Source organism: Acanthopagrus latus, chromosome 24, assembly GCF_904848185.1.
Source record: "Acanthopagrus latus isolate v.2019 chromosome 24, fAcaLat1.1, whole genome shotgun sequence".
In the NCBI taxonomy this organism is placed as follows: Eukaryota; Metazoa; Chordata; class Actinopteri; order Spariformes; family Sparidae; genus Acanthopagrus; species Acanthopagrus latus.
The window spans coordinates 10031422-10054020 of NC_051062.1; the positions used below are offsets into that span (position 1 = coordinate 10031422).

Consider the following 22599-nt stretch of genomic DNA (forward strand, 5'->3'; position numbering starts at 1 on the left):
ACCAGAGGCATAAACAGCTCAGCAGGTCCAGTTTTATAATTCCTATTTTAGCTGGATGGAGAGACAATCTTTTGAAATGTATGGGATCCACTGACATGTTTTGAGCAGTTTCAGAGGTCACCAAGTTGCTGTGTTTGGACATTACCATGTTTATTAATGTTAGAAATACTGTGCACGGGCATGGGGCATGTCTCATTCTTGTATTTGAAAGTCAAAGACAGTGGGTGGCTAAATAAAAGGGATCATCAGAGGTGGCGGGTGGTGGTGGCAGAAACTGGATGGTCATCTGTGAAAATACCTCAGTGGAAATGTATCTTCCTCTACTGGCTGAAGGACATATTCTGGTCCAGCAGAGATATACAGTACAGAAGGCCTCAGTGGGACAAAGCTATTTTTTAAGGCTGATCATGTCAGCAAATACAGTGCTGTAGGTGAGTGGCCACCAAGTGGCCACACAGTCTTGTGGAGTTAAATCTTGCTACAAAATGGACTCGGGGACTTGCTCAGACACTGGGAAAAGACTGACAAAATGCAGAACATACGGGTCTAATCCATACCCTAAATAAGCAAAACCCAGACTAGAAGTTACGTTCATGATTCCACACAGTTTAACGGTCTGTTTACTGCAAACAGAAGCAGCAAATAATAACTTTTGGAAGCAACAGGACGTACAATCTAAGTGAAAATATGTTCAAATCAATGCATGCCTGTCAAAAAATCTGAAAACAAGCCTTAATTGTGCCGTGAATATCCTTCCTCCCACACACTTTTCTTTTTCAGAAAACTGAACCTTAACAGTGAGCTATATAGTATAGTGAAGCATTACACATCAGAGTGAAATGGATTAACCTACAACATCACTTAACTGAAAGTTTTGCTTCCCTTGAGGTTTTTCTCTTTTTATATTTGGAGGTGCTGTGGGGATCTTTATCTTGGAGAAAAACTGTAGCACTTCAAGGCAGCAGCTAGCAGACTGTCAGAGAAGAAGCTATATTGAAGGCTCAAGTGAAAGTCATATTTTCGGGTGCACTTGAAGGTTGTGCCTCGACACTTTCCCTGGAACATTGTCGCCGTAGTTTCCCACAACCCAAAATGATTTTATAAGTCTTGAAGACTTTTGAGGAAAGGAATAAGACTCTAGCATGCCTCCATCTTTGCGCCTGACATCCTCATTGATACTTCACATGTAAAATTGATGTGACAGGTGCTGAGGAATCGTTTCTTTCACCTGGAATCATCATTTTTACGCGACTAAAAAACGCGTTGTGTTCAGTCGCAGGAGCTGTGAAGTTGTCGCTCCCTCCTGCTGTTCTCACATCCACCCAGCATTCAATCTGCAGTCAGGCGTGCTTCCCCTTCGTTCGTGAGAGTGTTCTGGTGCACAACAGATTGCACCATGATGGGGAAAAGTACTCACACTGAAGGGAAGATGGAGAATGCTTGCTTGAAACATTTGTTCAAAACACTGGTGTGAAACACTGTTCTGGTCTGACTAATTGCCTTTAATGATCTAAATTCACCACCAGTGAAACGGTTAGGTGAAAATGAGAAACCAATTTTCTCACACACTTTTAATTGACGGATCTATTGTAGGAGAAAATGACACTCTCTTTCCCTTACACTCCCCAAGTTCACAATTTTCCTCGTCACAGATATGACTAAAGTGATGGTTGCTTTGTGAACAGATTGGGAAGATTCTGAACGTTTTAAGATTGTGCTTGCACAAGAGCAAATCCTAATCTTTTGGGGAATAAAGAACGTGCAACGGTGACGTGGGTGTGAATCCAGAGCTCTATTTCCAGATCTTAGATCATAAAGCATGTATGGCAGGTGTGAAAATCCCTGCCACGACACCAGCTGGGTGCAGGCACAGATTGACAACAGAGGGCTCAGCGGAAACACGCTCATAACCCGGAGGTCAATGATGTAGAAGGAAACTTTAACCAGTCTCCCTGTGGGAACCATTACGGCCTAATTTAATCTCATTTGTGTACAACCAGTGTCTGAATTAAACACCTGCCAAGCACCGAATACCCAGAAGGTTTGTCTTCATGGATAAATCAATAAGGGCAATAGTGACTTACTGTACGGAAACATTTCAGCGCCTCACTTACATCAACTCTGTAGTTTTGTACCTCTATCAATCAGCCATGATTTTGTCAGCAATTATCAATCTTTTTTGGCTTTTGACTCCTTAAAGTAAAGCAAATAATGAAGCAACAACTCATCACTGAATGACAACTTAATTTGTGTATTCCAGGACTGCTCAAACGTTTCCACTGAAGGGCTACAACTGAAAGCTAGGCCCAACACCATCTAACTAACTAACTAACTAGCCAGATAATTCATAAGGGTTAGGGGTGCAAAGTGGGAATGGGATTGGACCTTTACGGTTCACCACTAAGGAAAATGCCACCAACTTCCTGTACAAAGTGTTAAGAATATTATCTAGCAGGCAAAATATAAAGATTGGAGGATGTTTTCATTCCACTTTCTCTCCTGGTCTTGCAGCTTGGAGTTTGAGAATACCTTCTTTGAGTCATTTTTTGAATAAAAAGGCATGGCAATGCTTAAAACACAAAAAAATCATACCATTCACTGGTGTCTGCATAACTTTTCGTTTCTGGACATCTTTCGCAATATTTGGACATGCTGTAGACCAAGTAAACAAGAAAATAACTGGCTGCTGATTAGTGACGGCAAACTGATTTTTTTTTAACTTTCAAGTGAGCCAAAATTTGAGCAAAATCTAAAAAAAATCCAATCAGAAGAATACTGAGGCCAGAAACCCTCTCTGCTTCTCTGTGGATGTTTGTTGTCAGCAAGGCAAAGAAAGAAACACATTCCCAGAATAGGTTTTTTTGTCAGTGTACCGTTAACTTAAAGCAAATAATGTGATATTGAACTGAAGCCATCCGGCATTGTTTGAGGTCGCACAAGGGCGCTCGAGTGGCCCCAGGAAGCCACTCGAGGAGCCCCGGTGCTTGATTGCCTGAGAACATGTTATTACAAAACAAATATAACAAAATATCTGATTCACTTGGCGTGCAGGGGGGAAAAACACATCCACTATCTCGACTGAAAAAGATGGAAAACGACAAAGAGAAGCCAGAGAGAGAAATCAATCTTTTACTCTCCGGTGTGAGATGGAATTGGATTTTGACAAAAATAATGCTTTTATAAGAAAACATTCGTATACCTCACTCCCTGCGCTCGTGTTATTGTTGAGCCGACGTTCATAAAACGGCCTCTTTCCATCATAAAATAGATGATCGTTCTGATAGAATACACAAAAAACCTCAAGCGATTGCATGGCACGTTGCTTAACCAAGGTGCTGGAAAACTTAAGAAAAATAATGTGAAGTTTCTCTGAGATGAGCACACACACACACACACACACACAAACACACACACACACGAAGATTACAGCTCAATCTACACACAAGCTCACAATGGCAGTGGGGTGAAGCTCAGATTCTCCTCTTCCTCGCTTCAGTTTGAGCTCGCTTTGATCTAGCGTTGATGCTTTATTCCTCCTGACTACCAGCAAGAACTCAGAGAGGAAAGAGCGAGTTTGGGTGTCCTGAAAAAAAACGAAGGTTGAAGACCGAGTGTGAATTTGAATTACAGTCGAGTACACAGCTGTGATGTGCCGCTACATTTAATCAAACCGGAGAAGTTTCTGAAACTGCACAGTGTGTGTCTGTGTGTGTGTCGAGTTATCTTCCACATGTGCGTCTCTTCGCGCACCCTCGGGGACTTTGAGTACAGTGACTCCACCATCGATTGATTTCATTGGATGATTTGTCTTCATTAACGCTGAGCAGTATTAAAGCGTTCCCCGCGGACGGGCGGGTAGACGAGAGGCGACGGAGGGGGATACACTCCACGCCGCAAAATGTGCCAATTCATCCCGAATGCAGAGAGGGGTCAGAGTGCTGCACGGCCATATGGCTGCGCGGTGACTTTAAAGACAGCCGTGTCTGCGCTTGTTTTGGAATTCGTTTGATTAAAAACCTGCTTTGAATCAAGCAGGTCATTTAAAGTAGTTCAGATCTGGATGGAACAGGCTCCTGCTAACACCAAAGCAACATCGGATACGACTAAGATTTATCTGCCAAAGACTGATAGAACTTGAATCAATGCCACTGAGCTCCGTGCTCATCCAACAGTTTTTATAAACCGACCGTCTAGACAGTTTCAGACACAGATATCATACATGTCTAACTGGAATAAACTGGAATTTTTCTTCTTGTTTTGACAGTACAGATTAATTTAGCCTGTGTTAATTTATAAGGAGCACTTTCTCTATGTTTTCTAAAATCTGGGCTCAGGTGTAGTCCACAGATAGAGCACAGACTTGACTAATGGAAACATTATTGTTCATCAACTTAAGTGTGATGGGAACCTTGGGGGCAATAACTGTAATCATTTCCAATCCAATTGAAAATAAAAGAAGTGATGAAATCTATTGAAATCTGCACTCTCATTTCATTCCCAACCAAAAGTCAACATGTTTCAAACAATGGAGGTCGACCTCAAGCCAACATTGGGTTTTGATGTCAACCTGTTTATTTTTGTTCATTTCAGACAAAAAATTAAGATGTTTCCAACGCTGGAGGTTGATATCAGGCAGGTGTTTGCTTTGATCCATCATTCAAAACAAAATTCGGTGGAGTCTGCATACCTGATGCACTATTTCCTCATTTTTTAGGTAAATACAGTACAAGAATAAATATGTACACTGCCGAGAACATCTGGCTCCAGAATCTGCCTCATCAATATACAGCATGCCTAGCTAAGACATGCAGTGACTATTACAAGCCTGTAAATAATGGAAATGAAATCCAAGCACAAACAGCCTCAGGTGCTGGTTTTGTTGATTAAAATAAAGATGAAATAGTCCCAGTGTGATCCATCAAAACAGTGTAAACATCTACAAGTTTGTCAGACAGGTCTAAAATGAGGAATATCTATGTTGAACTCTCATAGCTCCAGCAGTTACTGGGCGTAATTTTTTTTAAAAAAGTCCCTAAAGTTCATCCGAAATGTCAAGAGAGCCACTTCGGCGTCAGCTGCTGTCGTCTCTTCTGAGCGCTTGCTGCTGATGCGCTTTAAATTACACAGCGCTGCAGCCGATAATTGAATCACTGGCAATGATCATCAGTGTCGAGGCCATCGCGGCGCCTTCAATCCAAGTCATTTGAGATGAACTGATGAAAGCAGTTATGACACTGAGTGGGGGCTGAGGAGACTCTTTGTCTCTGTGAGCCGAACGCAAACGGGACAGTTCATCCCCAAAAATCAAACATTTATATTTCGCCTTTTACCTCTCATGCTTCTCTTCCATCTAGATTGTTTTGATGTGAGATGCCAAGTTTTAGAGTTGTCTGCCTTCTCTTGAATATATAATAGAATTCTTTAATACATCGGTCTATCCTGTTTCTAAACAAAATAATCAGTGCTGCGAAATAAGATCTCTGGATATTATGCATTACATTCCATGGTCATGACTGTTTGATATGCTTTCCCTCTCTCAATAGGTGTCATATTATTAACTGTATGTCTGACCTGTGTGTGTAAACTTCCTCAAATGAACTGCCTGTAAATACATGAGTGTTAGTGTGCTGACAATAAAGCTGTCGGTATCGTACCAAACTGTAAAATAACGTACCTTACCACATCGTATTCGCATCATACTGCACTGTATCATAAAGTATCGTAAAGTATCATACTGTATCGTATCCTTGCTGGCTCTCAGCTCGCGGTGCTCGAAGCACCAACACAGTACACTCCACGAAATCCACGAGAGCTAACCAAGCTAGCTAAACGTTACAGCCCATCCCAGCAGTACGGCATTACAGTTTAGATCCTGCGCGGTCCCATCACAAGCCTGTCTCCCTTCTGCATAGTAATGAGGACTGTCCCCAATACCATTCTATTTTCTTTGGCTTCAAAGCTCAGGTAGTCATCTTTAGTTGGGGGGAGTAGGTGGAGGACTCCGCCGGACATTTTAATTCCACTTAATCCTCCACCTTATTCAGTGCTTACTCACAAACCACTTTAATCTGCTCACCTTGCTTTTTCCCCCTTTGTTCCCTTTCCACCTCTGGACTCTTTTTTTTTTGCATGCACACTGCCTCGCGTCTTTCAGTCCCTCTCTACTTTGTGGACCTTTTGTTTTGTTTGTTTTATAGCAAAAGCATGAAGCCCAGAAAAACTTGAGCTTTTTTTTTTTTTTTTTTTACCCCTGGTAAATATTAAATAATTCTGTTTTCACAACAGCAGTTGAGCCATGTGTGGAGGTGGCTCGTTGCTCATGACCAACGTGAGAGGTTGCATCATAATCAGTGCATTTGCAGGAGGGATGTATTACCTGGGCTCATACCGGAGAATCTCTCTGTGCTTCTCTGCAGGGCGGGTACAGTATGAGATGTGTGCAGTGAGGGGGGGGGATTTTCCACTAGTCAATCGATAACAGCTGACGTCATTCTCTGAGACTTAAAAAAAGTACGAAAGCAGGGTCAAAAATAGAAAAATCAATATGTGGTGGCCACTGAAAAATAAATGAATGCATCGGAAACACTGTTCTACCTGCCGGTGTGTACTTTGGCTGACGTGTTAACAGTTATTTTTGCAGTTGGACTTGCAACAAATATCTGAACAGTCAAAATGTTGGGCCCAGCCAACTGGGTCATGATTTCTGGAAAGAGATATTGTATTCCTCCGTCTAAGAGAAGTCAGGCTGATCTCTCCAAAACTTCGCAACTCACACCAAAACAACTCAAGACAGTTAAATAGCATCAGGGGTACAAGAGGGAGAATATGTATTCAAGATTTTAGGGGGAACTGTCCCTTTAAAAGACAGATCTTAGGATGCTGTATCTCTTTCTTGTGTATCAAAGTCAAGTTTGTCAGTTTATCAAATATCTTCCCTCGTCCCATCAGCATCATATTTCCGTCTTCTGCCTGTTTGTAACTGACTGTGGCTGACAGACACCTGTCCTGTCCTGACCTACTCCATCAGCAGGGCAAGGGTGTCACTCGAGCAGACTGTCAGTCCCGATCGCGCTAAGTGACAGTCAAACGCAGCGCATGGAGCCAACCACTGGAACCTATTAGAGCTCTTACAGCTCTCACGTCTGAAACCGCTGAAAAAACGTGTGTATGTGTGCACAGAAGGAACGATGTGCGATGATGTGATTCATTTGGATGGATGAGGAAGCAGCTGGGTGTAAAGATGAGCAAGTCTGTGTGTGCGCACATCGAGATTTGGTGTGAAATGTCAGCAGGGGAGTGCAAGGTTCACTGGGAGTTCATGGTGAATGTCGCTCTTTCTCGCACTCCCCCCGTATCATCCATCCTGCGCACACTTGACAAGCAGGTTCTACCTGGCTGCGATGAGGTGGGGAGCCCGACTCAATGTATCTGAATCAGTCACACTTGTCCTGTCGCATCTGCGGAGGGGCACGGGCGGTTGAACGAAGCGATGCGGGGCGACGGGGAAGAGGAGACGGCAAGGGCGAGCCGAGGGACAGCTGGTCGTTGGCGTTTTATTTCATCGTCTGTTTTTATTTCACAAGTTGTCAAATTTATCTACCAGCTGTCAATTTTATGTTTTGTTTCTTTACTATATCCACAGTACAAGGTGACCATAAACCCCATCTGAGAGAGTAGAGACTGTCTCAGCAGCAGTTCTGCCTCATATTTCCCGTCGTCTTCAGCACCTGACACTTTAAAGTTTTGCGACAATTTGAGCAAAACCCAAAAATAGGGATGAAAAATCAGATCAGGAGCCGTTAAAGAGTCAATGATTGCACACATAAGGGCTTCCTTTTATGTAATAATTCATTAGTGATCGTGCTGTTTCCGATTCCTCTTTGATAAGAACAATTTACAATCAGACGTTCGTATGAGCAGCTTCATCCCTCGCGACATCTGAATAATTGACGGAACATTAAGTCGTAACGCGTAAATACTTCCTGAATTAGACATGACTGTTAAACTGTACTCAGAGAGTCACGAGCCATAAATGATTTATCGATATATTTGTTGAACATCCCTTAAACCGAACAGATCTGGTGGATCCTGAGGCCAAATCTGCACTGACATTCATCTTTTATAGAGCTCCATGGCACTTTTACACCGTACTACGCGCAAGATATTTCAGAACTTTAAAATTGCATTTAATGTGCATTTGAAGAGTCTGAAATATGTTTCCATCGTGACAAACAACAGTGAAGCAACTGCACATCACACTTATTATCAATCCCTTTAACCACAGCAACTGCCTCATGTCACTGTCATGCAGAATATTTCCCATACATTCCTACAATATGACTTTTTACACATGTTTATGTAATTGTTGCTGGGAGGAAGCTCTGGACAGAAAGAGAAACAGGGAGACAGTTGAATCATCAGTGAAAGCAGCTATAATCAGTGGAGCTTCAAGGTGAGTCTGAGCTCATGTTTTCAGTTGCCCGGTCCTCAGCTTTACTGTTCTGGTTCACTCTCACAGCATCAGACAGCTGGTTTACAGCGAAAAAACTCTTAAAACAAACAGGGAGAAGGACACAGACTCTGTTGTTCATATTCTCTGGATTTTGATTGTATTTAATTTGTTTTTATCTACTGGTTTTATGCTTGCCATCATGTCCGTGTATACCCAGTGCACGTCTTATTTTGACAAACCCACTGTAAACTACCTGCTCCCTGGCAGACTGCAGACAGACACAGTTAGCAACAGACAAATAGGACCAATTATCAGCTAAAGAGCCAGTTGTTTTCCCTCAGGATTAGACCAAAACAGAGCTTAAAAAACGAGAGAAAGTAGTCAATATTGGACTTGGACAGAAACACGACTCTAAATAAATAATAATGTTCCCGGATGTGTAAAGAGGTAACTGTTTGCTGGCTAATTTGCCACACTGCTGAAACTGGTGGACAGTGGAGTTTAAACCTCCCATAATATACTCATTTTCGAGTGTCCATGATTTAATGTTGAAAACTTAAATTATACTTCTCCTTCTGTCAATTATTGCAGCTCCTCTATTCACCATCTGTCTGAACACTCCCAAAGAGCTCCGTCTGCTCTGATTGGTCAGTCACGGGCCCGAGTAGGCACCGCTCACTGTGTTTCTGCATCAACTCTGGAGGCACTGATTGTGCAGTTATCAAAACATAACAGAAGTCCTGACGGGTTGTTTGTTTCTGAATAAAAAATAGCACATTACAAAATTTAGTGGCTATTCATATGCTTTCACTCACTTCACATCTTCTTCACCAGCCAGTGGAGTTTGTCCAGTTGTCAGGGTTAGGGTTAGTGGAACTTAACAGTTTTTTTTTTTGTTTGTTTTTGTTAATACTGCTTTGTAACAATGGACTGCATAGCAATGTAAAGTACAACATTAATGTTCAGGTGTATTTAATCAGTGCTGTGTTGTATCAATCAACTCAACAGCCGGATATAGATATTGCTTTATCTAATCTGGACAACACAATTTACATTTACCGTCATTAAAATGTAAATCTATTCTACACAATAAAAAGGCACAATGAAGGATCAGTCAATTGAGTGACAATAAAATACTGAAGTAAGTACTCTGTAAAGGGCATCTATCATGCAGATATATTGCTAATGTTTTGTCATTGTACCAGTTAGCGAGCTTGTATTAATCTGACATTTATCACCAAACACTTCAGGCTCCTCTCAACCACAGATCCATTACAGATGCACCATAATGTGGATCGTTTCAAATGTTTTGCAGTAACTGTACAGTCTTTTGTGACAACATAAATATGAGACACTAGCAGGAGATGCCACGGGTCAAATTCATAAGCTCAACAAACCAGCAAACAAGCATTAAAAACATAATCTGAGGCCTTGGCGCCCAATTTCTTCTCAGACGAACGCCCACTCGCACCATTCCCACCACACATGCTCGCTCCGTCTCTCTCGCCCGAGGCAGTCCAATCTAACGAAGCTTAATGAGCGGGACAGTATTACTGCTGGGTAGGTCATCAGTGGAGTAGAAAATCAGCTGTGTTCTCTGCCTCTGCCTGCGCTCTTTGTCTTAAAGTCACCTTGGCCGCGCATACATGTGAGGCGAGGCTCCTCGCCAGCGTAACCTTGGCCTTGGAGCCCACATGCTTCACCTCCTCGCCAGCCATGTAACTGAAGGACCTTTCAGACAAATACTTGGGCTCAGGGGGTGATAATATCCCACATATTATATCATGAGGGCATCAGGGGCCATATGGCTGTGTGAGCCTTGTTGTCATGATTTATTACGGCACCAGTGATTTCTGCCTGATGGATGGCTAATGGGGGCTGCAGGACTTGGATGGAATTGAAGATGCTGGGTGTGTGTGCGTGTGTAGGGTGTGTCACTCCACTATATTCACCAACTGTACACTAAGCACGCATCCCCCACGCTCTGATGATTTGCACATCCGACTGGTAACCGTTCTGTGCGCTACTGCATGACTAACAAGGATTTCCCGCTGTACATTTATAGCAGTCGAAGGCTTGTCAGAGCTCCGCCGAGGCGCTGATACATTGGTCCTCTCGCCTAACTCTTTCCCCCAGCCTTCAATCACACTGCCGCAGCAGGCCACATGCGGAAATCGGAGCGAGGCATGCAGCTCACAGCTGGAACTATCAGTGACAAGTGTGAGTACATGAAACTGCAGGTGTTGGTGTTCAGACACTGGAAAGCATCATGTACGGGCATGGTTCACGCATGGCAGGAAGTCTCTACGGTGGGTGATTAAAACCACCCAAAACATCATTGGTACCAATCTACCTAGCATCAGTGGTACCAGTGAAGTGAGATGCCTGTATAGAGCCCACAATATAATAATAGAAATCGCCTACCCCATTCGCAGTCTGTTCACACTGCTATCCAGTGCTGTATCACAAGAATACAGAGTCCTTAAGTCATCCTCGACACTCCTCCATCACAGTGGAGGGTAAGGTTCAGGGGGTCAAAATCTTCGGTAGGGTATACAGAGCTCAAATAACTGGTTAAGTTTGGAACAAAAATACTTGTTTAGGTTTAGGGAACGAAGGGGGCACTGGAAAAGTATGGGGTCACAGTTGGAAACTGATTAAGGCACAGTATCTCATAAGCATGTACCTGAGGAGGGTCATCAGTCAGTAATTTCTAATAACCTCACAGGGACATGTGCAGTTCCAATTTTTCTATATGCGCCAAAAAAGTGATGGAAAACTAGCTAAAGAAGACAATGTCTCAGTGTGTATACAGGGTGTGTTTTATCATCTACATGTGCCATTACAGATGCATTGTGGGCAGTCTATCTGTCTCTAGGCTGCTTTGTTCTCACAAGTCACAGCTAAGTGACATATTATAATATCTTCATTATTCCTCTTGCTTTCAGCAGTGTCCTGCTGTTTCTTGCTCTGTTGTTTTTATCCAGTACCGCCGAACTTCTGGTGAAACCTCTCCCCCTCCATTATCCTGCCCCTCTGTGAAGGTGCATTAGATGAGAGTGTTCACTCATTAAAAAAAAAAGAAAAAACACAGCGCCTTACCCGTTTTCATATTTTTTTTTTCTTTTTTTTATCTCAAATTCACAGAAACCACAGGAGATACAAGTTTGTGCCTGCAAGAAAACCTTTCAACCAATTCAGCCTATTCAAGTCCTCGCTTTTTGGAGTGTGCTGATGTGGTGGGTGTCACCCCATGCTTTGTCACCCAAGACTAGCAGCCGACAATGCATTGCTGTCTATAAAATTCACTTGAGTAAAAAGCAGAACAAGCTCACTCACTTGAGAGTGGGTGAAAGAAGGCCTGTATGGAGAAGCGGATGAATGGTAAAATGCCTTGACAATCTAGAATCGGCAAAGCCAGGCAACTATTTTGATGCTTTTATTGTCCTGCCACTGTTTTCAAATGCCAACCGGACTCTGCAGCATTAACAGTGCCCCCCGTCTCTTGTCCTGCTGCTGGTGACTCGATCATGAGCTTTTTATTCCTTTCATCTCCGGACTGAAGTGTACAAGAGAAAAGGATGAAAGGTATGGCGGCCATGAGATGCCAAACCACAACTACTGAGGAAACAGGCCAAACAAAAAAGCAGGAGCCAGTAAAACATGCCAAAAACATTCCAGTAAAAACAGCCAGATACAGAAATGCCTGGCAAAGATGGACAACAACAATGCATAGAAGTGCATATAATACTGATAAAATAACAAAAACAAAAAAATGTATTAAAAAGAGATTTCCGAAGTCAGTCCAATTCTAAATCAACACTCTTTTTTATTTATATATATATATATATATTTATTTATTTTTTGCATGTCTAATCATTCTGTTGAAACCTGATATTTCTGCACAGTTGCAGATCAATATATATTATACTCCAGTGATGGTTGCGTGGTATTGTTTTTTTGACTCCAAACATTTTAAAAGTAAGTATGTTTATCGAAAAAAAAAGAAAAAAATAACTTCCTAAATTCAAGTACGTAGTAGTATGTAAACAAAGAAAAAATCTGCTTCAGTCCATATTTGCTGGTTGTCCAAACACTACATATTCACTGTCATGAAACTGTTCATTCTCCCGTTTGGGAAGGGTTAGGGAACTAAAATAGCTGATCAGGTTTAAGGGACCAAAATCTTTGGCAAGGTTTCAGGAACTAAAATATTTTGTAAGGTTTAGGTCACTACAATATTTGTTTGGTTTAGGGAGCATACATATTTGGACTGGTTTCAGGAAAACATGGTTTGGCATGAAAAGACATTTTAATATGTTAAACAATTGTTCAAGAGGATTACTTTGTGAAGCAGAAATCTAACAGCACAATAAAACATTTATACAACCACTAAACCTATTTAATCTCTGTGCGTTTTGTGTTAAAAATGAGAAGACGGACAAGATTCATTTGAAAACCCCTATTAAGTCTTTGTAGAAAAAAGGCATTCAGCACAGCCTTTTCTTCATTAGTTTAGACGCGGGTTTACATGTTTTCCCTCAGCTACATTGTGTGTGGCTCTCATGGCAACCAAGGAATGACTCAAAGAAGTTGTATTCAGCTGAAGGATACTGATTTATTCAGGTGAAGGTGAAGGAGGAAAAAAAAATATTCATCCATTGTTTCCCTGAGAACCTTTGGTGCTAAACATAATTTTAATAGACAATTTCCATGTTTGCCGCTGCACAGAGACAAACACTCCAGTATTCACCAAACAACAGGGAGGAGTGGTGTCAAACCACAACATCACTCCACGATGACGCCAAACACAAGTAACCCCTCATGAGGCAGGAACGTGAATAGGTAATTGGGGTCACGAGTCACATGTGGTGCAGAGAGGCCTGCTCTCCCCTCTACACAACCGTATTTACGTCCCGGTGTCTCTGGGTTAATGTAAAAATTGAACACCACTCCGGGGTCACCCCTCAAACTCTCCCCATCAGCCTCACCACGGTGTCAGCAGATGAATAAATATGCATGCCTGCACTCAGCCTCATTTGCATCTTTGAACTATGCCTGTCTTCGCATATGCTAATGACGGGCTGGAGTGGGAAAGGAGGGACGGGAGAGGGTCGGTGGTGGTGATGGAGGATGTGTGTTGAGAGGAGGGCGGTTATCCCTGGCGACCACGTGCAGGTGTTTAAGCTTGGCTGAGTGCGGGTGCTCTCGCCCTTGAGCCGGCCAAGGTTAGTGCTGCGTTTGACTCCGACACTTCACCTTGCTGTAGCGGCTCTCCAAGCTCGGCAACAGACGGAGAGGAGGCGGTGGGGGAGGCTTGAAGTGGAATTGGTGGGTGATGGGAGAAGGAGACCACACTTTATGCCAAGAGTCTGCGTCTGCATTTGTTTGAAGGGTGGAGTAAAAAAGGGGGCTGGAGAGGTCAGTTTGGTTAGGTTTAAGGAACTCAAATATTTGATTCAGTTGTTAGGGAACTAAAATATTTGATTAGCTTAAGGAAAAGAAATATTTGGTTGGATTTAGGGAACTCAAGTATTTGGTTAGATTTAGGGCACCAAAATCTTTGGTAAGGTTTAGGGAACCCAACATAATTGTTAACTTTAGGAAACTTCAATCATTTGGTAACACTTAGGGAACCAAAATACTTGGTTAATGATGCCAGCAGCGGCAGTCGTTGAGTGAGTACAAAAACAGGAGGTCAAGCTCAAAATAATACCTTCTTGGAGAGTTTTCTGTGTAAAATGATTAACAAAAACCTTGTCTGGTGTAAAGACTTAATGACTGAATGTAATTATAATGAGAAGCATCTGTTTTTATTGTTACCTGTCAGTGAACAACACACTTGTTTGCCTTTCAAGTGGCGTCCGCTGGCCGCCCATCCTCGTGCGACTCTTCAGTCTGCTCTTTAAAATGTGTTTGTTATTAACATGCTGCCCTCTTGAAGCGCTTTTGTTTTCGGCTCTTTCACCAGCGAGGACGTGGTGTTGATTAAGTGGTGCCACTGGAGGTTATTTGCTCAGTGTGTTTTTCCCTTCTGCAATAAAATGGAAAATATCGAAACAGAGATGCAGTGAAAGGGAGGACTGCACGGCTCAATGATTTCATATCTTGCCACGTAAAAAAAAGAAAAAAAGAAGAGCCAACAAAAGCCTTTCTGATGGCTCAAACTCAAACGGTGACGTCAAGAGCTTTTGCTCATAAAGCCGACCTCATCAGGCCAAACATGAACGAGCGACGGGTAATTTAAAAATAAAACTTCAATGACATTTTTTTTTCTTTTTGGAGACATTTTGAGACCACAAACACAAAAACAAGCCTTTTATCCGTCGCGATGACACTGATTGATGGACCTTTTTCCCGCTGTTTGTCGCATGTTCCCCCCAAACTTTAACAAGCCGCTTTCATGTTTATCAACGCCGGCAGGGGGCTGTCATTTTCTGAAATAAATGCCGCACATCATTCTGCTGCTTTATGATAAGACGCAATGAAATAATCCTCGTAAAATAAAAATGATTAAAGGGTTGCGTTTCACTGCTAAAGTGAGAGTCGCGCTTGTCTGTGACATTTATTGCGTCCGTATAAAGTTGTATTGAACAACATAAAAGGGGCTTTGTGTGTGCTCGGCCGGACTCGACTGCCAGATTCCATTTGAAAGTTACGAGCTTAGGAACCACTGAGCCTTATAATTAAACATTCAAACAAGAACTTTAATATTAATGAAGTCCAGCTCAGCCCTCCGTTAGTCTCCTCTCTGGTAATCTACACTTTCACTAATTCTCCCCCCGCCACCCACCCCCTCCTTTACTTTGCATCCTCTCTCTTCTCAGCTTGGAGACACAGATCTGTTCTTTCGCAGCGTGGGTGTATCAGGTGCACGTCAGCGTTGAGCTTTTTTGAGGACTTTTCATCAGCGGCGTTAAACGGCTCGGCAACACCAATTTCTCATGGATTACCTCCGAGACGCATCCGCACATGAAGTGCAAGCGACTACCATCTGAATGAAAACATTAATCTCTCCTCTGTTTGATCTTGATTAAACGTCTTGTCAGATTTGCACGATTATGGTAATCACAGCGACTTTTGATTTTTGAGGAGGGGGGGTGTGTGTGCTTGTGTGTGTGGAAAAACAACCCAAATCAAACGAGCTGAGCCGATTACACAGCTTTGACATTTTCCTTGAAGACGCAATCTGGAAGATGATGCTTTGCTGACGCCGCGGCAACATGATGACACAACACAAGTGGCTGTGGTTGGTGATTTGTGCAAAATCTGAATGCGTGTGGTTAAAAATAATCGTTTTCTGGTGAGAACTGATGGTTCAAAGTGAATCAAAGTCAATGCCAACAGCTTCTTGTGTGTTGGACGGGTTTGATTACCAGCAGGGGTTTAATCAGCCCTCCTCTGCCCCTGATGCCATCCTTTTCCTCTCTGCATCCGTGCAAACGATACAGAGGATGCTGAACTTGTAGGAGATGTTTGATTCAGAAGGACAGATTAGACTAATTATGTCCCCCAATGTTAAAGCAGTTTCTTCCCAACTGATTTGTATCAGTACTGCTGCTACCTACCAGGTAGGGCTGCACAATTAATCTAACTATTACTGAAATCACAGAGGCAGGAATGTCACTGCTGAACAATGAAATGTGTATAAACCATGTATTAACTTGCTACTTGCTACAGTACAGGCCAGCAGTCAGGACTGCAGGGAGCTCAGACCACTGGGGAAGTGTTGGTGTTTATGGTGCTAGTAAAGGAGCTTCGGACAGGGCTAGCTGGTTAGCATGCTGACTTCAGTGGATATCTCTGTAATGCAATAGGCCTACTTAGACATGACGTCAAAACTGTTTATTTTTGATATCCTGTTGATGTTAATGTGTTAATGTTTTCAACATAAATTCTCATATTTTGAGCCTTTGACTATGAAATTACCATTTATTAATGATGGTTGTTATAAATGGATTCTGTTGATTTCAGTTAAAAATTTAAATTGTGATGTTAAAATGATGAATCCCACTTGACATGAATCATATCGCATTCATAGCGGGGGTCAACCCAAAACCCTATATCTTATGTAACATTAACCCAAGTGTCAAAATAATCCCAGTGAGACTCTTCTGGATACCTAGCAGCCCTCGTACAGGTGCTGACAATTTCTGCTTCCAGTATCTTTGAAGCCAAAAAGCGGGAAAAGAAAAACTGCTTCCCTTTCAGAGTCACACTTCAGAGGAGACAAACTCGTAAAGGTGGAGGGAAGTGAAACGTTCCCTCTGTCTCTCTGACAGCATGTCACGAGGTTAAAACCTTTCACTCCGGAGATCAGATGTGATGGCAGGAGGCTGTCGTGTCAAACTGAGGACACAGCGCCACGCTGCGACTCATCCCGTTCAAACCCTTCTTTTTTTCTTTTTCTTTTTTTTTTTACGAGCTTTCCAGGCTACAAACTTCACAACACTACTGTAGATAAACATCATTTCTCTTCCCTTTTCTCTCCGGCTCGGGACACAAATACTCCTGCGAGGCGAGAGGTGCCTCGTGTGTCACCGACTCCTGTGTCGCAGTGTTCAGGCACAGAAAACCAGCGGGAAACATTTTCCTTCCAGTTTCACCTGCCTGCCTTGAAACGCTGTAATCCTGTCAGAGTCACACGTCCCTGTCGAATCTCAACGCCTCCTACGTTTTTATTTTTTTCTCCTGTCAATTGAGAGAGACACCATGTGCAGAAGAGAGAGCGCGATTGTGTTGCTTGTGTCATCTACACAGTAGCAGAAAACATCAGACAGGGCCAGGCAAAGCAGTTTCAGCACCACGGACAGCGTCGATGCTACATGCTACAAGCTTGGGCAGATTCAGCACTAGCAGCTGGACAGCTCCCCCCGCCCTCCCCTCTGCCTCCAGGCTGGCCTGGGGTGGAGAGGAGGCCCACTGGACCGACGGTCTGTGATCTCCGACCTGCTCTGCCCCCCGCCCCCACCCCAGCACAGGAGTGAGCCGGCCGATGAAACAAAGAGAAGACAGATCAAAGATTAAGACGGAACAAACAAGGAGGCAAGCTGACACGAGGCAGGGAAGGTGAGGAGGAGAAAAGGAGGGAGCTCTAAAAATAAAAATGGCTAAGAAATATATCACATCCCTGCCTCGCCGCCTCCCGCTGAGTCTCCTCCTGTATGTCTCTGCACTGAAACAATGTTCTTCAAACTTTTTAAAGGCCGGCTGGCCTCGGTGAGAGCAAGAACACTACAAATAGAAATGGCACCTGTGTGAATCATGCAGATCCTACAGGTGGGACTCAAAGACTAAAACATTTTATATATTGGCCTCTCCAAAAACTTAACTTCAATTTTTGGAAGACATGCATTCTGAATGTTTTGAAAGTAATATACTGCATCTGTGGGATGTACCCGAAGTTGATGTCCTGTTTGCTTTCCTAAATTCAGAAAGAAAAGCAGCAAGTCGACACGTTTAAGGGGCTAAGAGCAGAAACTATTTGATATTTTTGCTCAGTTTTCTCTTGACGAATCAATTGATAAACCTTTCAGCCCTGAAACTTCTCTTAACCACTTCCACGTGGTCGATCGAAGTAGATCTGGAATTTGTTGTTATTTTCTTTACAGCAGCTTTAATTTGAATAAAAATTGGACCACATGTTTCTTTTTCCTCTTGTTAAAGGAAGGAAGGAGCTGCTTGAGTGATGCCTTCATGCAATCCTAAGGAAGATCAGACAATAGACGAGTCCACAACCTTCAAAAACTGACAATAACACAATGTCAGTTGTGTCCCTCTGGATTATTCCTCTACCATTTCAGGGATAATGATAAGCGGCAACTTCCTTTGTTGCAATGACTGTCAGGGAGAATCGGCTGTTCAGTGTTTATCTACTGTATATGCACAGATTGTTATTCTATATTTGGACTCCCATTAGAACCAATATTCTTTCCCACAATTCACTGTAAACAAAGCCCCACATTTATTCACTCCAAGGTCAGCGCTACCACCCACGACACTACAGCATCTCAAACAGCGGCGCAGAGAAAGAAAGGCAATGAAGCTGCACACACACACACACACACACACACACACACACACACACACACGCACACACACGCCAAGTGTCGTCCTTCCTGTGAACCTTGTAGTCACAGTCTGGGGAAAGCGGTACAGTGGGACGGCGGCCTGGAGGTTCAGCTTGTTAAGGCAAGGTCGCCTTTTTTCAGTCTCACACCAGCTGGGAAAATCTATGTGGGGAAATTGAGTGAGAAAGGCTTTCCGCTCCCTTAACATCTTCCGTAGAGGTGCCCTTGAGCAAGATACAGAAGCCCCACTCTGCTCAGGGGGAATAGCAGAGTGGCCCACAGTAGTAGAAGGCAGCTACAGAGAGCAGCAAAAGTGTCACTATGTGTTATAGTGTAAGTGTGAAAGAGGGCACAGTTGTAACAGGGGATGAGAGCTCTGTCACAATTCCCTCGACGAGGCGTTTCCTTTTTTTTTTAAGTTACTGCGTTGAGAACTAGTGAGTTGAAGTGCTTTTCTTCGGGGCTTCCAAACAGAGGCGGGAAAGTGAGAGCCAAAAGTAGAGAATTTAAAATAATAAAAGTAGTGGGGGGGTTCTTTAGGGATAACAAAAGAGCAAAGAACTGAGACTCAAAGTAGCAAATTTGCATCAGATTCTGCCATTTTAAAAAGAAAAATAGCAAGAAAAAGGCTATTAAGATCTGTGTTTTAACTGCGACAATCACAAATCACAAATCAAGATAAATGGTAAAAAGATGAACAACAGGAAACTAATTAAAAATATATCAGACAAGAATGACAAACCACTCATGTTTCAGCTACTCAAACTTCTTAACATCCGTATTTGGCTTGACCAAAAGAGAAGCTACTCCTTCTAGGGTCCAATCACAAGAAATCATATTAAAAACGTAACGTGGAGAAATAATAAAACCCTGCTTGGTACGTCAAAGGACATCTATACATTAACGTATTATTAGGAATGTGTGACAACAAGTCTTATGCATCTCTTACACCGAGAATCAGACTTCACTGTTTTTCTCAGTTTCATGACTGCAAAAAAGTCATATTAACGTATCATAAACTTATAGAAAATAAAACGAGTCAACAAATGAACTAGCCTAAAAATTCAGGTAGTGCATATGTCAACAAAGGACATCTTTAAATCAGGCCAACATGAACACAAAACTGAAAAGCAAGATTAATACAAAACCAGAGTGCTTACGATCTTTTCAAACTTGTAAAATATAAAAAAGTTGTTTAACTAAAAAAGTTACACTGTTGGAACTAGGAACTTTTGTGCAGCTCACCAACATGTTCTACAAATTAAATGTGCCCACCTTGTCTTAAAGTCAGCACATTTAAGTCATTTATGTCAGTGGTAATCAAATATATTGGGGGTTTGGAAGTGTTGGTGAAAAGAAAGAACACATTTGAAGACATGGAAAATGTATGATTAATCCAAGGCAGATGACACATAAATACACAGGAAATAAAAAAAAAAAGCACAGACCTAATTGCAGTTTGAATAATCCTTCTCAGTGGGTTACAGAGATAAATTGTTTGACAATCAAAGAAATGTTTTGTTATCAGTTAAACAGGAAAATTGTGAATATATTACTTTTGAAAAACCTCTTTAAAGTAATGTACTTACAGATAAGTAATAAAGCATTGATAAGTACCTCATATGTCAACAAACGACATAAAAATAGAAATGCGAGATTTTTTTTCCGTCTTGTAGAATAAGTAATATAAAAAGTTGTTCAACTTCAAAAAGTTCATGTTACTTTGTTGCAACTACGAGAAACTTCCATGTAGCTCACCAGCATGTTAAAATATCATTTTAATTGTATATTTCTGTTCTTACATGGTTTTTAATCTCTTAAAGATTGATGGGCTGATTCTCTTGGTCTTGTCAAAACTAAACTGCAAACAATGACCAAAAAAAGTAAATTATACAACAAAATCAAGGCCAAAAATGGATATGATACAAGCTGCTACTGCTCTCCTTCTTAAATTTTCTTTTCTCTGGATACCCATTTTGTTAATTTTTTTTTTTTTTTTTTTTGGTCAGATCAGATCATTTCAAATTTTTTTTTCCTTTTTTCCTCACCTAACCACCATTTATCATTTGCCCTTTTTGTGCAGCTAAGTAGAGTGAAACGGTAGGTACGGTCCATTAAACATTGCTTTTATCAAAGAAGTCCAAAAACTCCACTCATGAAACTTTTCTCAAAAGCGAAGTAGCCCATTAGCTCGATCTGTGCTGACCCCTGTGTGTATGTGTGTGTGTGTGTGTGTGTGCGCGCGTACGTGATTGCGTGAGAATGCTACCCTCCGTGAACACAGCCTGGTAAAAACGTACAGTAACCGACCGTTTGTTAAGTGCCGGGTGAAACTGAGCGGGGCCACACTAATCACCGGCGGCAGCGAGACAACAAGAGGCCGTGTGTGCTTTGATGCGAGCAGACAGGGCCTTCTCTGAGGCATTCACATGAATTAGGCTCAAAGTGAGGCCCCGTCGCAAAGCTGACACACCTCTTTTCTTCCGCCGCTGCGAGGACTTCGGGCCTGCCTGCCTGCCGACCAGCGCCTCCCACCGAGTACAGTAGCACTTCAGAGGGATGCCTCTGAATCAAAGTTAGGGGGCTAAAACGCTCACCGCTGTGACTCTAACTGGAAAACACAGCGCGCGTTTCATCAGTCATTTGCTCGGATTCGCCGTCTAGACTGAGGTACACTGAAGAAAAACACAGCCTGAAGCGATTTAATGCAATCGTACAGCTGTTGCTGGAAGTTGCGAGAAATTTCAGTGGATAACGTCACGTCAAGATCTTTTCAGAGCAGCTAAAATTGACTGCAAGGCCTCATTCTTTTTCTCATCTTCTTAGACATCAACAGCTTTGGTTTCAGTCCCTTGGCATTAACGGTGAGAGGGCTCGTCTAATGACCTGAAATGTTCGACAGTCATGAAAAACTAGTGGGAGCACATCCAACTAACAGGTGTGACAGGAAAGGAATCAGTATTTTGACTGTAGAGAAATCTCTGTAGAATCAGATATAAAGTAGCCTCAACTCAAAATTATCCAGGGAGCTACAACATGTCATCAACGAGGGTGCAAACAACAATTATTTTCATTATGGATTAATCAATTAGCTATTTAGTCTGAGCCCACAGTGACATCTTCAAATTGCTTCAATCAACCATCCAAAACCCAAAGACTCTTCCTTTACAGTCATAAATGAGAAAGAAAAGCAGCAAATCCTCCAATTTAAGAAGCTGGAAATGTAACTACAGCCTGAACAAACATTTTGGAACCAAAGATCACTAATTTAAACACTCAGAACTACACGAACAAGAATAGCAGCAGACACACAATGAATAACAATAGGTTGCCTTGCAATCACACACAATTTGCACTTCGACAGTCCCGTGTTTTCAATTCAATCGACGCTTTCACTTGCACCAAAATGAAAGAAAAGAATTCCTCCTCCAACAAAACCCTTGAATAACACAATGAATGTGAAAAAATGTCATAAAATTGTGAATAACGACGGTACAGTTTCCCAGAGCTCAAAGTGACATCTTCAAATTGCTTCAAGCGACAGTCCAAAACCCAAAGTCTCTTCAATTATAATCATTAATGACAAAAAATGCAGCAAATCATCAGTTTTTCTGGAAAAAGGACAAACAAGTTTTGAAGACTCAAAGTAGTTGGCAAACAAACATATTTCAGTCGACCGATAAAGTAATCGACTATCCACTGCTGCTTTAAACCTCATTCTTCAAGATGAATATCAGCTGTACTAACACTGTCTTCACCTCCAGCTGCTGCATTCTCTCTTATAAAGTCGTAACTTGAAGTAAATGTTAACCCATCAAGTGTATCCTTTGTCCGACCACAGACTCTTTATTTACAGTCATAAATTAAACAGAAATGCAGCAAATCATCATATTCTTTCCTGGTGACAAACGATCACATTCAGAATCACATAAACAAGCTTTCTGATTCAATCCACACTCTCGCTTGCAGGAAACCAAGATCTGAATTTCTGCCATAAAATCCCCTAAAAAACCCAACGCAGTCCGGAATGCAAAAAAAAGTTTAAAAATTCAACACTCAGTGAATAACATCTCCCCT

The 22599-nt window shown here is 42.1% G+C and overlaps 1 protein-coding gene across 8 annotated transcripts in view; it reads right to left on the bottom strand.

The window, feature by feature from the left end:
* LOC119015499 (neural cell adhesion molecule 2-like) overlaps positions 1-22599 on the bottom strand; it is a 499946-nt gene that overhangs the window by 280077 nt on the left and 197270 nt on the right. The window contains exon 1 of one of the 8 annotated variants that reach the window (XM_037091543.1): positions 6377-6401. The exons of the other annotated variants lie outside the window; for them this stretch is intronic. Coding sequence (XP_036947438.1) covers positions 6377-6386 — 10 coding nt within the window. The 5' untranslated portion in view covers positions 6387-6401. Of the gene's footprint in view, positions 1-6376; positions 6402-22599 lie in introns of those variants that run through there. 8 annotated transcript variants of the gene reach the window in all.